The sequence below is a fragment of the Bombus vancouverensis genome, chromosome 10 (assembly GCF_051014615.1).
Source record: "Bombus vancouverensis nearcticus chromosome 10, iyBomVanc1_principal, whole genome shotgun sequence".
In the NCBI taxonomy this organism is placed as follows: Eukaryota; Metazoa; Arthropoda; class Insecta; order Hymenoptera; family Apidae; genus Bombus; species Bombus vancouverensis.
This window is the reverse complement of record NC_134920.1, coordinates 11,753,740-11,771,891: the sequence shown is the minus strand read 5'-3', so window position 1 is coordinate 11,771,891 and position 18,152 is coordinate 11,753,740. Positions and strand designations below refer to the sequence as shown.

Genomic DNA, 18,152 nt, shown 5'->3' with positions numbered 1-18,152 from the left:
CCCCTAAATGCGTGCAAGTTGGTTCGACTGGAAACAAGTAGCTGGATTGGCAAAGGCCATCAGGAGGGTGTTAGCCGCGTAAATCGCACGATTAGGATTAGCCGGAATCTGAATCGGCAAATCGACTCGAATCGTTCGTCGATTGCTCTCGTCTCTCGCTTCCAAACAAATCGATACCACCTCGACCGTTTAAACACGCTTCGATCGCTCTTGCAATCGTGTCCGGGCACGGCGTCGTAAATTATGCAATGAAACGCACATGTACACGCCAGTCGGACTACGTCGTCGCGTGCATACATATGTAAACGACGTAAAGCGTTCGAATTCACGTATGTAAATTGGAAAAGACGATTCCAGACCTTTGAGGGACAATCGATTGGCCGGCTCGAAGCTTCTTATTGTCGGATAGATATGAATACGGAGCAAAATGCAGGTAGACCTGGAATATAGTGTTCCTTGGAATTTTCACCAATCGGTGAAACGGGGTGGATCATTGAGAATTACAATTCCGGGAATCGATCGACGCGTCTTCGATGAATATCTTATGTAGGTTATGTAAATTTAGAGGAGCTGACCTAACTTAAATTGATAGTTTTCGACTGAAGCAATCTTGTAAGTACCGTAATTTTGTTGTGTGAAATTTTGAGCGTGTATGAATTTTAGATTACGACCAGACTGCGAATATTTATGCAAATTTCTGTTTTCTTAAATTAAAAAAATCGAATCTAACCAGAGATTGATTTCAGCGATTAATTATCCTAACGAGTACTACGATTTGGATATTTTGTACATTTTTGTACATTATGTACATTCTACGTATTCGTGTAACATTGCATTTTCTATAAATGCTCTATTTATAAAAAAAAGAAAAGGAATTTTGCATAGGGAATACACCAGAAAAGTAGATAAAACGTTATCGTGTACTTGCGTTTAGAAAGATTGCTCTCGTAAATTGATGTATGCTTCTGAGTGGAACACGATGTCTTTGAGTGGTGATTTTACTAAATTTATCTAATCGTCTCGCGGGTAGCTGCTGTTACATGGTCGAAGTCGTTTATCCAAGTTCAAACAGCTGCTTTCGAACGATGGAAACACGAGAGAGTCACCGATGTTTCGAGGATTGATGCAGAACTATAAAGCGCACCTGATCCTAAATTGCTGCGACATTCGAAAAGCGCAGTTTCGATCTTGTCAAACAAATAAAACCAATTCTATACGGTAGAATTTTCGTCGTATAAAATTTGTAAATTAAGAGATGATCCTTCGAATCCTTTCTCCAAAGAATTAACAAAAATTTATTAACCGAAAAATCGATCTATGACGGATAAATCGAGAGTATCGATTAATATTTCGATGATAAATATCGATGAACCAGGACACCGTAAAGAGCAACAAATCGCGAACCAAATCCTTCGCTGTATCGAGATCGACTTTATTGCGATAGAAAATAGCGCGACTCATGCCGCCACGTAGCAGCGCCGAGTAACGAATCGCGACACAAGATCGCGCGCGTTTATGGCTTACCGTGTGCAGAAGATCCCTGAGATGCGAGGATCGAGCCGCCACCCTCGAGGACTTTGTTCTCCGGACCGTGACCAAACTGCCCTCCTTCATCGACAAGATTCTAGGCATCGTATTGGATCTGACCAATCGATATTCCTCTCCGGGATGCCTCCTCTTCTTCCTGAACGAGCCGCACAACATTTTCGATCGATATTCGCTCGTCGTTTAAAAAACAAAATAGTCACTCTGTTCGAGGATCATCGATCGAATCTGCCCTTCGGATGAGAAAAAAAAAAAGAAAACGATCGATCGAAGCCTCTTGGTAGATATTTGGGCGATCGTCTGTCGCCACGACTTTCCTTTCGCTCGTGTTCTTTAGCCACGAGAATGTTCACGAAACGTACGTCGTTCACCGTTTCCTCTAACTGTCCGGACAGGTTAATGCCACTGTCGCAAACTGGTCCTCGAGCGAATTCACGTCCCTTTAACCGGTTGCAAACGTGCTGACTGATACGCTCCTGAGATTCCTATGTACATCCACACGGACACGAACATACACACAGAGGCACCGAGGAAACCGAATATTTTTTCTCACTGCTACAGCAGCATGGCGCCGCGTACAGATTCCTGCATCTATTTAACTGTCTCCTCCGGCTTCACTCGCTTAACCAACCCTCTTCTCGCCTCTTTTATTTCTCGATGCTCTCTTCTGCTCCTCTAAATCGTGCTCCCTCCGCTTTCGGCATCTCTTTGCGTCCACCGTGCCACTCTCTCGGCTCCTTCCTTCTTTCTCTTTTCTCTCCTCTCGGTCTGCTTCTCGCTCTGTGCACACCCTCCCCTCTTCCCCGACAGTCGACCGACCTCCTTCGCTCTATCACGGCACCCACGTACTAATTAACAGCCGACGACGCGTACGCGACGTGCACGTCCCGCTCCACGAGCGAGTCTGACGCGGGTACGGGGTGATCGACCGGTAAAAGGAACTGGTCGGATCGATCTTCGGATCGACCGTGACGATCGCTCGAGTCTACCTCCGCGGGATTCACAAATGGGTACACGGCTTTAAAATAGTAGCCTTTTGTCACGGCGACCCTGCAGACACTGGATCCTTCTCCGACTTCGAATCCTCTTCAACAGGTCTTTGATGCTTTTGATATTCGATGTTCTTCCTCGTACGAGCCGTTTCTCTTTATTCGTCGATTAAATTAATTCATCCTCTGATCTTTCTTCGTCAATGGTCTCTTACGGTTTCAACGATTGACTCGCAATAATTAGCTTTCGTCGAGAGTCGAACACGAGTCCTTTGTGGCGTCTGTGGGTCGTACGCAATCTCAGACGAGATCTTTTTCGGACGACCGATTTTCTCCACGGGTAATCAGATCTCGATCGCGTACACGCGGTGATGCGTTCACCTGTTGTGTACCAGCCACCCTTGGCGGATCGCTCGATGCTTAATTAACGGAATCTCAGCCAGCTCGAGTCGCAGTGAGAGCCGAGAGTCGACTGAAGGCATAAGGCTCCGGTTGTGGTCGTCGAAGGAACCCCACCACGTTGATTTCAACAACACCCGGCACCCAGCCCGACCGGACGACCTGGTCGCGTGGCGCTCGGCACAGATACGCAGTGTTTCTCAAAATCCTCTCCTTTTCGTTCTTGCGAACCGATCCAAACCTCCACACTTTTCCAACAAATCTCGGTTCAACGTCTTTGTCTCGGCTATCTTTTCTAGACGACAGTTTACGAGCTCGTAAAATTGTCGTTATCCACTTTCGAGTATATTTTTAGAAATTTCTCGATCAAAACACAAGGTTTGTGACATTCTTCGTAAAATTTTTGTCTCTTTCGCCTCTTCTTTTACTTCTGTAACGCGTTAACGTAGATTTGCTGATATCTTTCGTTTAATTCCGAGTTGCTCTACTCTCCCTCTTCTTTCTTCTTTATTCTTAATTCGCGACAATCAAGAATTTTATCGTGTCACCTTTGAAGATGATCGATCAATAAACGTCGTCGCGAAAGATCACGAGGCATCGATATCGCGAATCTTAACCAAGTTCGAAGATCCTTCTTCCACCGATGTAGACAATACAGCTCGTTCCATTTCCTCTGAGAAACTCCTCGTTACACAACGAAACGGTTCGTAGCAGGCACACCTATAGACCAGATAGCCTCCAAGGACTAGTTCTACGATACAGAAGAAAAAAAAAGAGGAAGTATCGCAATCCGGGTGACCCAGTTTGCGCTCTTGAATTTCAGAATAGACGTTCTTTCGTATTTCAAGGTTGCATTGTGGCGGCGTCGTCAACGATACCATCTAATTCGCCAATCTTTCAGCTTCTCCGCAGCTTACACCGTAACGATCGCGCAGCTCAAATTTTTCATCGCGAACCTGATCTTCGTCGATTCATCTTTACCAGGGATGCTGCTAGGTTCTTGAATTTGATGTGTTCGTAGGAAATTCCAAGACACAGGTACTCTTACTTTGTACATTTTTACATCTTCCATAACTACACGGAGATTCATATTCTAATAGGCGCTAGTTTTGCAAACTTTGCTGAAAACGAGAAAACCAATGCGAAATACAAAACCGAATTCCCTGTATCTTCTCCTTTACATCTCTTCGTTCTTGGTTACGATTGAACAGAATATTGCAGAAAAATGTCTTCCTTGAAATCTGCATGGGCGAAGATCGCGTCCGAATGGATGTAGGTCAACTGATTCAAACTATACCGGGGGCATCTGTCAACTTGCGTAACTCCGCTGAATATTGCTATTAATTTCACGTTCGCAGACCTTTTTCAAGCAGGAATATCTGTGGTTTTCTCCGCTCGTTTCTCGCGTCCATGGAAACATATTATTTTTCTGCTTCCTACCGGTGATCACTGCTCATTGATCAAAAGCATCGAGTGCTTCCTGTCACGAACCACCGCAAGGACGAAGATTCTCTTTAGCCTGGAATCTTTTTTGTGGCACGAGCCGTGTCGAAGAAACTACCGTGCCAAGTACTTCGATCAAGAATAATATTATTTATTATCGTGTGTCAAGCACAAAGAATAATCGTCAATAAAATTTGTGTTGTAAGTATCCAGACATTTATGGAGCGTAATGTGTCGACGATACAGGTCCAATGTAACGTAATGATAATTACCAGTTGTATCATTCTCTTGTCTTACTTTTACGTAAACTGTTAGTTTCTCCAGATTAAACGAATCGCGTGGATTTCTACTCTCGTATCGACTCCTCACGCTAACTAACAAAAAGATACATTTAGAAATGGTAACTACCGGGTGAACCTCGTGCTGCGAGACTAATATTCTACGTCATTCCAGATTCGATATCGCTTCAATTACGCGGAAAAAGTAGCGGGAAGCAAACGTTCGCTTCCTAACTTTCGCAACGAGAGCGATCAAACGAAATTCGAGAATCCAAAGGTGTCGTAAATTAACGAAAGCACGTCCCTTCCGTTCGTTCGTAGACGTTGCGTGTAACTCGGTACCTGGCAACGAGCACCGTACCTTTGTACCGAATAACACCCAACGATTCGATTATTCATTCCCTCTGTGAACGTATTTCACCGTTATTTGCCATTTTCTATTTTTTGCTTTTCCGCTTTTTCCAATCGTATCGTGCAGTTTGCACGATAACCGTTCGGACGCCACGGATCACTGCAGAAATTTAAACGAACGATACCAAATGCAACGCGATCGCGTTTGTTTCGTTTCACGTCGAAAATTACCAATTACCACGGTCGTGCTGTTTTCTTTTCTTCTTTTTTTTTTCGTTTATAGCAGTTTACATAGATCCGTCGATTAGGTTGCAGCGAGAATTAAAGGATAATGTTGCATCGAGTTGACCACCATCGTCACGGCCGCCACCATATTGCACTCAGTGACTAATAAAACTTTCGAGTGACCGATGAATTTGCATCAGAATCGGAATAATAACAAACGATAGCCAGCGTGGGACACAGCACGGAGGGCGTTTCAACCCTCGCGTCAGGAAGCGGATACGCAATTTTCGTATGAGTCAGCGCGACCCTATCGAAAGAAACTCCACGACCATCTTGAATTCTCGTTGCAGATCCGATCGAACGCGATCGGCGTAATTCGTCGTTAGGGCTAATTGAATTTCACTCGGCGAGCTATTGGAAACCGAAGAGACGTTAAATTTTAATTACAGCCGGATTATCGGACGTCTGTCTCGCTCCTTTCCACCAAGGAAACGACAGGACAAACGAGCGGCCTGTAATTAATCCATTAATCCCGGTGGCCTTAAACAGCCGGCCAAACGACCACTGGAAGCGTCTAAGCAGCATTTTCTCTGCAACGGAACGGCCGTTGCACTTTCTTTAATGAGATTTCGTATTTCATTTGACAGATAATGTATGGGGGAAGGATAAGAAACTTAACCTTTGCGCGGCGATTGCAAGGCATCTTTTGAAACGGTCGTGTAGTGTACTCATATATATGCGTGTAGCATAAAAACGTTTCCCAAAGGAAAATTATGTTTCCTCGTCTAATTAACGACACTAAACTTATTCTTTTTGGAATAACCGTGCAACGTGGTCGAAACTCTCTGCTCGAGGAATATACATTCAACGAAGTCGTAAAAATCAAACTGGAAATGGCCTGAGCAAAGACAAAGCATCCGGTTCTAAACGATGATCGTTGCTAAAATTTGTTGGTTCGACGAGAGGAAAATCTAGTAGGAGCTACCATGCGGTAGAACTAGTTACCTACTTCCGTCGGATGAAAATATCATGTGGGAAAAGCGAGCGGAAAAGCGAGCGGAAAAGCTCCGAGCAATTACGCGATCGTCAAAACACGCGGTGTTCCTTCCGAACGAGTCGTTCGGCTCTTAAAACTGGAACGCGATTGTACGCTCTTTAATTGTACCGGTAACTGCAATTTCTCTTGTCCCGACAATCGCCCAGTTGTTGCGTTATCGTGGCCGTTGTTACGCCAACGATCGTTAGGATTCGTAATCGCGAGTACCTACTACAAGTCGCATAAATACGCTTGAGTAATTACGCGAGCTCTGAAAAGAACCAATTGCTCATTGTGATACAGGGAAATATTACGTTTGTCGTTCAGTCTCGTTTGCAATTTATTCTTAATGTTTATAAAATTCGGAAGAATCAATTGAAATATCTTCTACGAGACAGGAAAAATGAAATATCGTCAATTAATTTCAGTACTAAACTCTATAAAGCAACGAGAATAAAATATTCAAAGTTTCCAAAAAACTCTGACGTACCATAACTTCGATCTACCAATCGATCATTTGCTTGCTTGCTGTACAACAAGATCAAAACGATCTTCGCAAGTAAGTCTCACGAATCTCATGGAAAATTTGAGAATCCCTGGATTGGTGCAGGTTTTACCTGAGGGATACGCATGCGCCGCGACCGACAGATGTTTCCTCCTCGCCAACTGTTGCACGCTGCTGCGACGAGAGACGATTCTGCATCTGATTTACCAAAGAAAGAAAGAAGACGAGAGAAGAAAGGAAGAAAAATCTTTCCATCTTTCCTGTTCTCCTCTCGCCCCACGACATCCAGTCGGATGAGCGGAGTCCTTGGAACAAGAGAGAGAAACGAGAGGAAGAACGTTTCTTTGTCGAATCGCCATCGAAAGGAAACCCAGAGAAGCCCGCACGAGGGGGTGGACCACCCCTATTCACAAGGGCAAGAACGTAACCCTTATGTCGTTAAGACCCTGATCGATCCTAACGATAAGTTCGCGTGGTAGACGAGACGACCTAACCCAATGCCGCCAACCAAAAAGTGAGATTTATTATAGCTCCAATTCCCTTCGCTTAGGCTCCTGATGCCTTTATTGTCTGTTTATTGTCCATAATTTCTCGTGGCAGCAGTTGAACCAGGCAGCTAAATATTCCGCGATGTCGTATACTCGCATACCTGTGTGTCGAGAGATTGAAGGTGTCGGGACGTAAAATGCACGGACCAAGTTATTTAACGAAGTTTCCTGGAACGGAGATACCGACGATCGTTTAACTCTCGCGTGGATTTTCTCTCTTCCATATTTTCTTAACAATTTCGTCTATATTTTCTTCTAGCAATTTGCTCACCTTCCAGCGAAATATCATAAAGATCTAATTCCGAACCTCTGGATATTTCTAGATGAAAATTTATTCGAGATATTTCGATATTGTTACGTCTTATGACTTTCTGCATAAACCAGAATCCATCCCTCGTTCAAGACAGGTACCAGCTGTACAAATATAATTAGTCAGACCGCAATGATTCTAAGGAACGACCATCGAACTAAGCAATTTTACTTTACCATCAAGGTCCTTAATTGTTGTAACTCATCTTTCAAGTCGAGACGTTCCTTAGGGTTATTGTTCAATCAGGTAAAATTTGGGAAAAGCAGGTTTGTCTCATGTTCAACGGCCAGTTTTAGAAGCAAACGACCGTTGGTGGGACGACCAATACCCATCAACAGTTTTCCAGCATCGTCACCAAACTTCGCTGGTTTTTCATACGTTGACCAGGCAATATCTCGACTGGTCTTTCAGACTTAGATCAGTCATCGTCTCTCGACTGGTTTTCATTGATCAGTCATCAGTTTAACTTGCTACTTGCACTTCGCAGAAATAGATTATCAAATCGTAACGAATTTAAACACAGAATTTACGACTCCCGTTAGGGCATCTCTTCGCAAACGGTCGAACGGATATCGAAACTTTCATCTTATACATTTATCGAATAACCGGGAAAATCCATGGTGTTCTATGTAAAAATTGCAGCTGAAAAATGGGATTTCGGTCACGAGAGATCACCGTCGATTCATCGTGCAATGATCGGAGAACTCGTCGAGGAATCGTCGAGTTCCATTATCCTGTCGACGACGATCGAGCAACGGGCAAATCAAAGTCAAACGGAACGGATGCCGGGAGGATAGCTTTGGAAGAAGCTCGTTAGAAGGGGCCACGTTGGCAGACAGCGTCGTCACCGGTATCGAAACGAGTCACGATTCACCTGCTCGTCTCGTGGACTCGCCCCTGCGCAATTCGCGTTACGGCCGCGTCGGTGAGATTTATCGCATACGGAATATCGAGAGGCGAGGGTACTGGCAGTCCTTATTACAGCTTATTAAGAGGCAGTAAACTGCATATCCATGATCCAGGAACCGGTCACGAGCGAGAAGCAAGATCTCATCACCTGCCTCTCGTTCCGTCCTTCTTCCCTTCGTGCTATTCCTTCCTACCATCCTTTTTTCACTTCTTTAGACGCGGTTTCTTTTTTTCGCGGCGATTCGTGGTGGCGTAACTTCCCCAGAGACTACGAGCCACCGAGCTAAGTTACGCGCTATGCTGACACGTCAGAGGGATGAAAACCCAATCGCCAAGGTTCTTATAATTCACAATTACATTCCTTTCGTGAAAGGAAAAAGATATCGAAAGAATTCAAAAGATGAACAGATATTATGTCAAGAAGCTAAGATGATACAAGGTCGTAACTGTAAGATAACGTTGTCAACCACGAAACGATTCAACTCTCCAAATAAAAACAGATTAATTATTTTTAAGAAAACCACGGTTCTGGACGACAAAAATTCCATTCGTAAACCAACCCGGTATCTTTGAAAGTATCAGGCTCCTCTCTTATGGAAACAATTTCGCTGATCCACGGATGATCGGATTTTCGCTCCAACTTTGCCGTATAATCTGCCTTCGTGTATATTATATCTTCGATGATGTTCAGCTACCTTTCTCATCCTGTCGGATCCCGAACACCTACCCTCTTTTCTTCTTTGCCTCGTGCTCAACCGCTTCCTTTCTTCGTCCAACAAGCTACGTTTCCTCTTTGTCGTAAAAGATCTCGTTCCTGTTGGTCGACCGTGCCACGTTCAAATCACGGCCTTCGTCGAGGGGGAGGCGATTGCTTAACGACGCCAACCACCTGCCCCGGTGAAGAAGAACACGTGCTGCAGCTACGAGGCAGCTGCAACCGAAAGGACGAGACTCGTACACATACGCGACGGGACAGGCTTCCCCTGTTCCGGAGGTGTCGAGGTTGAGAGTGTTGAGCCTCGGCAATACAGTACAGACGCCGAGCTACGAGGATGAGCGCACTTAAAACCGCGCGTCATTGCTCGTTTCTCGAACCTTCGATCCGTCTCGAGAGTCCTCTCCCCTCCTCAGACAGTTCCACGAATTCGTTGCTTGTTTCGTTATTAGTAGCACTTCTTTGACGAGAGATCGTATCGTGGATGGAAAAGTAGAGAAAATGCAACGGGGATTTGGTTGGATTTCTGGGCTTACGATGTTCTGCGGAGTACTCCGATTAAAGCGATTACTGAAAATAGCTCCAAAGTTTCCTAATCCCTGATTGCTATTCTAGTGAATTATAGAGGTGGTCGGCGGATTACGAATTTTTATGCAAATTTATTGAATTAACCAGAAGAAAGAAGGAAATAGAACCTAACCAGAGATCTAGTTTACGTCCTCAATTTTAGAAGTAGTATGTTTTGAACGTTTTATATACGTTTCTTATTAACTGACGCATAAATACATATTACGGACCAAACAAGGAGATGTCAAATCAAAACGACAAACTTAGCATTTAAATGCTAGAATTCCCAGCTATAACGGACAACACATTGGTCCTAATCTTGAATCTTCGAGAGAATCTTCAATGTAGAATGATCGCGTAATGGAAAAGCTTCGTGAATTTTAAGCAGAGCTAAAGAGATCCTCGAGAGTTGTGCAGTGGTAGTAGTATTTCCAGTTTGTTGCACAGATCTCGAAAAAGATTAGGAGAGGACAGCAACAGATGGCAGACGGGTCGCGTGTCTGATGCGAGATACGAGTTTTCTATTCCTTCGATTTTCTCTGCTACCTACCCTCGTCATGAAAATGGAAGTTCGTTTGTGTTGATACTCGAGAGAAGAGTCTGGTGGTCGGAAAACTTGGGCAACTACCATCCATCTTTTCCATTCCGCCACTTACCCTAACTTACGGTAAACGGAATTTTACACGAAGTGGAAAAATCTAGGTATACCCGGATCGTCTTTCGACGAGAGTAAGATTTTTATTATTAGCAGTTGGAAACACTCGTGCAAAGGGTGATTTCGTTTCTCTGGGCTACAAACTGAATGAAACCAAGTATCGCGGCATCGGTTTCGCGTGATGCGGTCACCTGCAGCGAGGCGCAGTGATAACGGTTCGCCTGACCCCGAGGCTGACGAAAACAGAAGCCTCATCGAGACGCGGAAGAAAGGATCGCCTTACGAGGATACGAGGGAGTGTTTAAAGCAGACGGAGACCTGTCAAATTGCAGCTGCCTCTAGGCACGTGGGTCGAACCGCTACCTGGACTATTCTATACACTCTCGGTCTTCCTTTCCACGCTTTTCTCTTTGTGTTTCTTTCTTTTCACGCACAACGACTGTAGCCGTGGCCAAAAACCAACAAAGAGGTCTAGATTTCGAAACCAGATGCTCCAACTCCGCCGATGACAGACCAAATTATTCTTTTGAAACTTCTATTCGACAGTGACGCTCTAAACTTTCTTCGACTGGACCGAAAGTAGTAGGTAACATAAATCAAAGTTCTTAATTTAATATGAAAATTTAGGGTCGTTTTAGGAAAACTTAGGAACATTTTCTTTATCCTTGAAGATCCTTATGCGGATGCTAACATTCGTCGAGCATCTTGGTCCGACTTTTAGCGACACGCTAAAGCAAATTTTATCTTCATTTAGCCTGATGTTCCATTGGTAGGATTCAATTCGATTAATTTTTTCATAGAGAGATTGCCGGAAAGCGCACGTTGGTTCTAAGAAATTTTTTTCGTTCTATCAACGAAATCGCAGGGAATTAGAACCGGATATAGCAATATCGAGGTACAGAAGCTCTGGTCGCTTAACAATGCTAAGAACAGTCGCACGGATGTGGATACAACGAAGCCCGCATACTAATAGACGCCGGAAGTCCTCAGACATTTGTCTATTTTATGGTGGATGTACCTCGTCATTTGGTATAACACGTTTCTACCTTTATTATGTCAAGGACTGAGCGATGTTGTGAATACGGTGGCAGCTAACTTTACTAATGATCCATTATGAGCAGTACAATTTTATTCGAATACGATTACGGGAAATAATTGCGTATGTTAATAAAAGAACGGCGAAGACAATACGAAGTCTAGGAAATATGATAATTTCGATCGACGATTCAATTTTATTTTACCAGGAATGAATTATTTTTAAGTGAAAATTACAGGATACATAATAAAAAATTGAATTAGATCGCAAGAGAAATTGTAAATTCGCGACTCGTAAAAACGAATCATTTAGATTTCATAGGAAAATATTATTTTAAGAATAATTTAATTCTTATATTGTTATAGAAATGTTCGAAGCTGCATTCGCGCCACACGTATTTGAATTGCGAAAGTTTCGAGCGCGCTGAAGTGGCGCTCGTGGAAACTTTACTGGCGATGGATAAAACAGAGAACTGCATCGAGCCGGTAACATACTGGAGGAAGATAATTCGGTATACACGAACCAGGAAAATTCGAGTTTGAAATATCAGATCGCGCTAGAGCGAGCTAATAAAAGATAGATATGAAATAAAATAATTAACGTCGTATAAAATAATTAACGTCGTATAAAACAATGAACGGTCGTAGTTTAACAATTAATCGATCAAAATAAATACGTCGTTTTATCGTGATATATTCGAGGGAATGTAAGATGCTCGCAGTATTTTAATTTGTAAAGTTCATTTAATAAAGCGACACGATAAAAATGAGTAATAACGACAGAAGATTAGTCGTCTCTCGACAAGAGAAGCAACAACAATGATATGTGGCACATTACAATTAAGCATTGTGTTCACTATGGAGAGGACAAATTAACATCGTTGTAGTTTCATCTGCATTCTCGGAATCCAATTGTGCAATTCGCCGCTCTAGAGGGAAATCTTATACGTGACGTGCAACAGAATCATAAAACGAGAGATACAACGTACACGCACGCGTGCATTGACGATTGTCTACTGTACACTCGGTTTAACAATCTTTGCTGTTCCAATTTACCGAGCAAAAATATGTACGTGGTCTCGAGATACGTGATACTCTCAGAGATATGTCTCCACAAAAATTTCCAAATAAATTAAAAAAAAAACTAGAAAGATCGTTATCTATTCGAAAGACTAACGATGTATCAAATACATGATAATTTATTCAAAACAGTCGAGAAAGAATAATTAACCAAAATGAGGATCGCTATACAGTTAGCAGTTTTATATGATAATGATAAAGATCGCTTTTAACATAAACATTAAAAAAATGTACAGATATCTAAAAAAAAAGGTACGTATAGAAATGGATTGCGACAAAAGTGGCAAACAAGTGGCAAACGAATCGAAACACGATATCGAGTCACTCGATTCATTAATCGATGAAACCGGTATTCAGGCAATTTGAAAAAATATCGGACAAAAGGTCTTGCCTGCCTGGTTTTCAACGATCGAACCGGCAAACGTACTCGAATATTTGCGAGTAGCTTGTGCCGGGGTCACCGACCACGCTGCAACGTTATCCATTCCGCGTTGCCAGGTTATCGATCTGTGCAGAGGCGCCTTGACCGACCTCCGATGCACCGCCAAGTGCAAGTGCAAAAGCTCTCTCACCTTTCCGCTCTCGGACAGGAAGGATCCGGCGCGCGCATCGCGCTAGACAGATAATCGAACACCTTCCCGTACTCGTACAAGCACGCGAATCATTGTTGCACACGCAACGCTATACTTTTGTCATGGTTAACGCTACAGTTGATCAAACTTATCGAAACGAAAGATTCCAAACGTTATCCTTTGCCATCAAATTTGTTATTTCGTAGGAATACCTAATCTTGGCAAGCTCGACCTACGTACGTCGCCTGTCAGATTTCTGAAATATTCTAGAAATAAATATGTTGCATTCTCCTTTCGTTGCATTCTTTGTCAATGTCGAGTCAGAAAGTTCTACGTTCTACGTGGAATTTCAAAGGAAATATTTCTACGGACACAGGATCACAGGATTTTCTGGGACAAAGGTTGAAGTGGAAAGTCTCGATCATGTCGACCATCGAAGCGTAGAAATAATACGAAGTCAAACAAACTGGACAGAATCGATTAAATTGACGTTTTTTCACATACTTTCCTATGCTTCCGATTTGATTATTTCTTTCGTTACGACGTCTTTCGATAACGTTGCTTCTATTGTCTAAACTTTCACCGATATTCGGTCGTCGCTCACGATTAACCATAATACTATTGCTGTCTATTGTTTCATAATTATACGGATATGAATTATGCCTTCTAGAATAGCATTCTAATAAGCGTAGGAGTAAAAGCAAAACGATTAATTATTAACGCTTCGATTATTCGTAGAAAACTTATGATCGTACGTGTATAGAATTCTAATCTTGCTAATATCCTAATGATAGCCTGAGAGGTTAACACACATGTTGATGTAATTAGGAAAGCATCGAACCTGCTAATATCGAATCTAAACGGTTAATTGTACCTATATGTATGCCACGTTATATCGTTCTATTACGTTTCATTGTCGTTTTATCCATCGAGCTAATCCCATTCTATCAGAAGCTACTCAAAACGACTGTTCGTTTACTGCTACGTACAAACACCTGAACCATTCCAGCGTCCGGTTTTGATAAACAGCAACGAGACTTATGAAACCACTCGATAATGACACTGGAACTTACGACAATAGAAATAATAAAGAGAATCGAATAACCTGTTTGAAAATAAAGAAAATTCCAATTAGCCGACGCTAGGCGATAGACCGATGAACTCCATTTCGATATAATCGAATAGGAAGTGTGGATAAGCGATACTTAACACGTAGCTATCGATTTTCCGTGGCGCGGTTTGAAACAGCGGCACCAAGTGCAAGTGCAAGTGCAAGTGCAAGAACTCTTTCGGTCGTTGGCCGCGACTTCAACACGTTTAATCTATCTTCTGCTGCACGAGTGAACTGCTCTTCGTGCTCTCGTATCTATCGCTCGTCGTCGCTAAGATACGCTCGAGCAACCTCACTCGAAAACCGTTGCTATTCTAACGAGCAACGCAATTTTCACGCGTCGTTTATGAACCAACAACCTCGATTTCCACTTTCCGAGCTTCCCATTACTATTTTCCAGCTAATCGCCTGACTCGCATCCACTCGTACAGATATTACACTATTTCATTATCGAAGTGTAACAATTCGAAGATAGCAAGAGGAACGAGAAGCGAACTTTTCAACGGATTAATTGTCTTCTCGGTGAAACGGAGAACAACCTCTCTGATTTTATCAAAAAGCAATAGAGAAACTTCATCGAGGTTTCGTAGAAAATAATGTTCAACAAACTGCAGACCACTCCTGTCCAATTAACGGTGCAAACGATCGTCGCGGGACCGGAACCTGGAGACGGAAAGCCGCTGGAAATTCCGTGGTCGAACGGACAAAGTTCGAATCGCAATCGTTCAGCCGCGTCAATTGTCGACAATTTGTCGCTTTGCGGCTGCTATTGTAGGCTCGCTATGCCCGGCCATGCTATCGAGCAACGCGATGAAAATCGATTCGTTACGCTGAACGAGCAGATTGAAATCTCGTTTTCATTGTACGTAAGATTTATACGCACACGGACAATCCGACCCGTAAACTTCGATTCGAATCGACGAAAATTCGTGCGATTCAACGACGAAACCGGACGAATGAAAGGACCAGTGAAATTGCATCGCTCGAAAACCGAGCCTTCCGCAGAACTCGAAACACCAACAACGATATCTTGCTTTTCGTGCGGACGAGCGCCTACCGACGAATTATTTAGAATTCAGATTACGCGTGAATCGACGCCGATCGAGCGACGTGGTACTACAACTGGAACCGTTCCAGCTGAACGTAAACTATCTTACGAATAAATCAATTACGAACAAATACATAGTTTGTTATTCTTGCTATAAATTAATTATAGGATAAGAACTATTTTTTAGAGGAAGCTTCTTCGTTAGTCGTAAACAGTTAAAGCCGAATATCGTTACTGGTCCGATAAAGGTAATTTAATAATTGGATGGCAATTAACGTAGTCAGCTATGATAAAGCGAAATGATAAAAGGCAAAGTTCGCTTAAAAACTTACGGCAGTCAGGCTGTCCAACTCGCCGAGCCATTCGTTCAAGAGTTGTTCCGGGTCTGTCTCGTTGTCGCTGTCCTCGCCTTCCTCCTCGTAGCGCTCCATGATGTACGCCGTCCTTAATCCAGCTTACAACCGTAGTCTACGCGATTCTCCTTATCCTCTGTAAATACACGAACGCGACACGTTGATTCACCTCATTAAATACGCAACATCCATTGGCATAATTATACGAAAGATACGATGGCAAACGTACGACCTTCGATGCGGTGGCAAATTTTAAATCTCTCGAATGACGAATTTTACTAAATAGTATGATAGATGCATTAAAGACCTCGAGGGAGTTATTACCGTTATTATAAACGTTCGTCTTACAATAGCAGATAATTTCATCGTGGCGTAATTTTTAATCAAAGTAGAATTTTCAATCGCAAATAATCGTATCGTAAAGGCACGTTTCCAAACTCCAAAGCGACAGAAAATAAATCGCACGTTTTAACCGATTTCTACTTAACTTGGCTGTATGCGAGAGCCCACTAACCCTTTCTACCAAACCAACTCTTTGCCAACTTCGGTCTCTTAAAAAACAGCCTACACTTGCACAATAAACTTGAAACGGCGTGGACAATAGACGAAACGAATTTGCCGTGGCGTCGGGGAGACGCGACGCGACACTCGAAATGGAATTCGAACCCCTGATTCGCACACCCCTTGGAAATCCCTGCTAATGGGCACCGGTAAACGTTTCAGAAGCCTTCCCTTCTCGGACTCGCAGTCTCATCGACACAAATTGCGCCGATGAGTGACAGCCGTCCGACGAGTTCGCGTGCGACTCGCGTCGAAATAGCGTCGCGCCTTTCTACGACGCGCGTCGACCCGCTGGATGCATTATGAAACGCACGAAAGAAACCAACAGGCTTGACACTGACATCCCACAGGCGGAGTTCACGTCTTCCACGCACGATTTACCCGCGACGTTGTTGCGACAGCGAGCTCGACCTGTTCCAGGGCACGATTAATCGATGATAATTATGCCTGCCAGTTGGCGCGACTGCTTCCGACTTTTGCGAGCCTCGTAATTGCGTTAGAAACGATCGGGAGGAGACTGAGCTCGAGTTCTTGCCGGCTATCGAATTTATAGATGCGATTGTATGCGTGATTTGGTACAGATAGCGGTTTCCTGCGAAGTAATTTCGAAATAGAAATAATTTTTCGAAAAATGTACTCTAACGACTGAGAAAGCGATCCTTTGGCGATTTGCAAAAGTGAAATTTCTACGATCGACATCTCGGTTCGACTATTTCGCAAATAATTTACGAACGTTCTACGAATAAATTGCGATATGTCGATACCGTGCTAAAGTTTGTGTCAAATATTTTCTCGTTCGTAAACAGCGAAGGAAACCGATAGACGCGAAACGCGGAGCAAAGGCCGGAGGAAAGAGCGTCGAAGACGTCGTCGGCGTGATACGCGCGCAGTGACGAGAACTCGTGTCCCACTTTAGGACGAGCCGAGTATGAAAAATGAAATACGAACGACTGACCAGAAAAGCCGGTAGTGAAGGCACGAACGCGTGACGCCGACATACGCCTACCAAGGCGAGCGCAAACATTGAAAAAACAGGTTGTGGCGCCCAGAAGAGGAGTGTGACGCACTCGTCGCTCGTTAGTCACCGTCTTCCTGGGGCACGATCGTCCAAAGAACTTCACTAAAAAGTTTTTGAACTCCGGCCAAGTGGTTCATTGCCAAACTTAGCTCGTTGTGAACGGACGTTGTTGAACGAACCAGCCACCGTGGATCGTGCTTCTCCATTTTGCTTGCTTTCACTGGCAAAATCACGAGGCAGAATGTTGTTGAAAATGTGAACTTCGTAGCTGCAGAGATCGACCTACTTGATCGAGAATGGAAAATTTTAGAGAGAGACCTCTCTGTGGGAAACAGTCGCAAGTTCCAAAGAAGAGTAGAAAATCCGGCAGCCTTTCGGACGAAAGAGAAAAGAAATAGGTCGATATTAAAATTGTCTTTCGTAAGAAATATCGTTAGACACCGTCGAAAAGAAACCGTACAATAAAATATCGTTGGAAGTTATAAATGGAACGGTTAAACTTGCGACGACTGTGATGTTATAACGAGACTTTTTATTATGGAACGGGCAACGATGGATCACTGTGACACACGTGAAAAACGACTGACGTCAAAAATATGTAAATCAGCTTCTGCAGAGAAAATATACGTGTATCGTTGCGTCATGGTATATGAAGCCATAAGTGATCACAATCTATGTAGAATAATCTCGTACTATGTCGCGTTTAAGAGGCTGTGATTCGCAACATGTTTTCAAAAGTATGATACACAATGGTTTTTCGGTGTAATCTTCTCTGCAGTGTCGCCTTCGCACGCGGATGAATCTTTCGTTACATTCTACAAAAATACCAAAGCACGACTTAACATCGCATTAATTTCCACAATGGTTTGTTCTGGCGTAGGCTGCGCCTGCTATTTTGC

At 43.3% G+C, this 18,152-nt stretch overlaps 1 protein-coding gene across 2 annotated transcripts in view; it reads right to left on the bottom strand.

Moving 5' to 3' along the window:
• The window catches only part of LOC117163360 (uncharacterized), a 146,269-nt gene that overhangs the window by 78,898 nt on the left and 49,219 nt on the right, over nt 1-18,152 (bottom strand). For both annotated transcript variants that reach the window (XM_033345568.2, XM_076621933.1), the window contains exon 2: nt 15,654-15,810. In XM_033345568.2, the coding sequence (XP_033201459.1) occupies nt 15,654-15,752 (99 nt within the window). In that variant the 5' untranslated portion in view covers nt 15,753-15,810. The remainder of the gene's footprint in view (nt 1-15,653; nt 15,811-18,152) is intronic.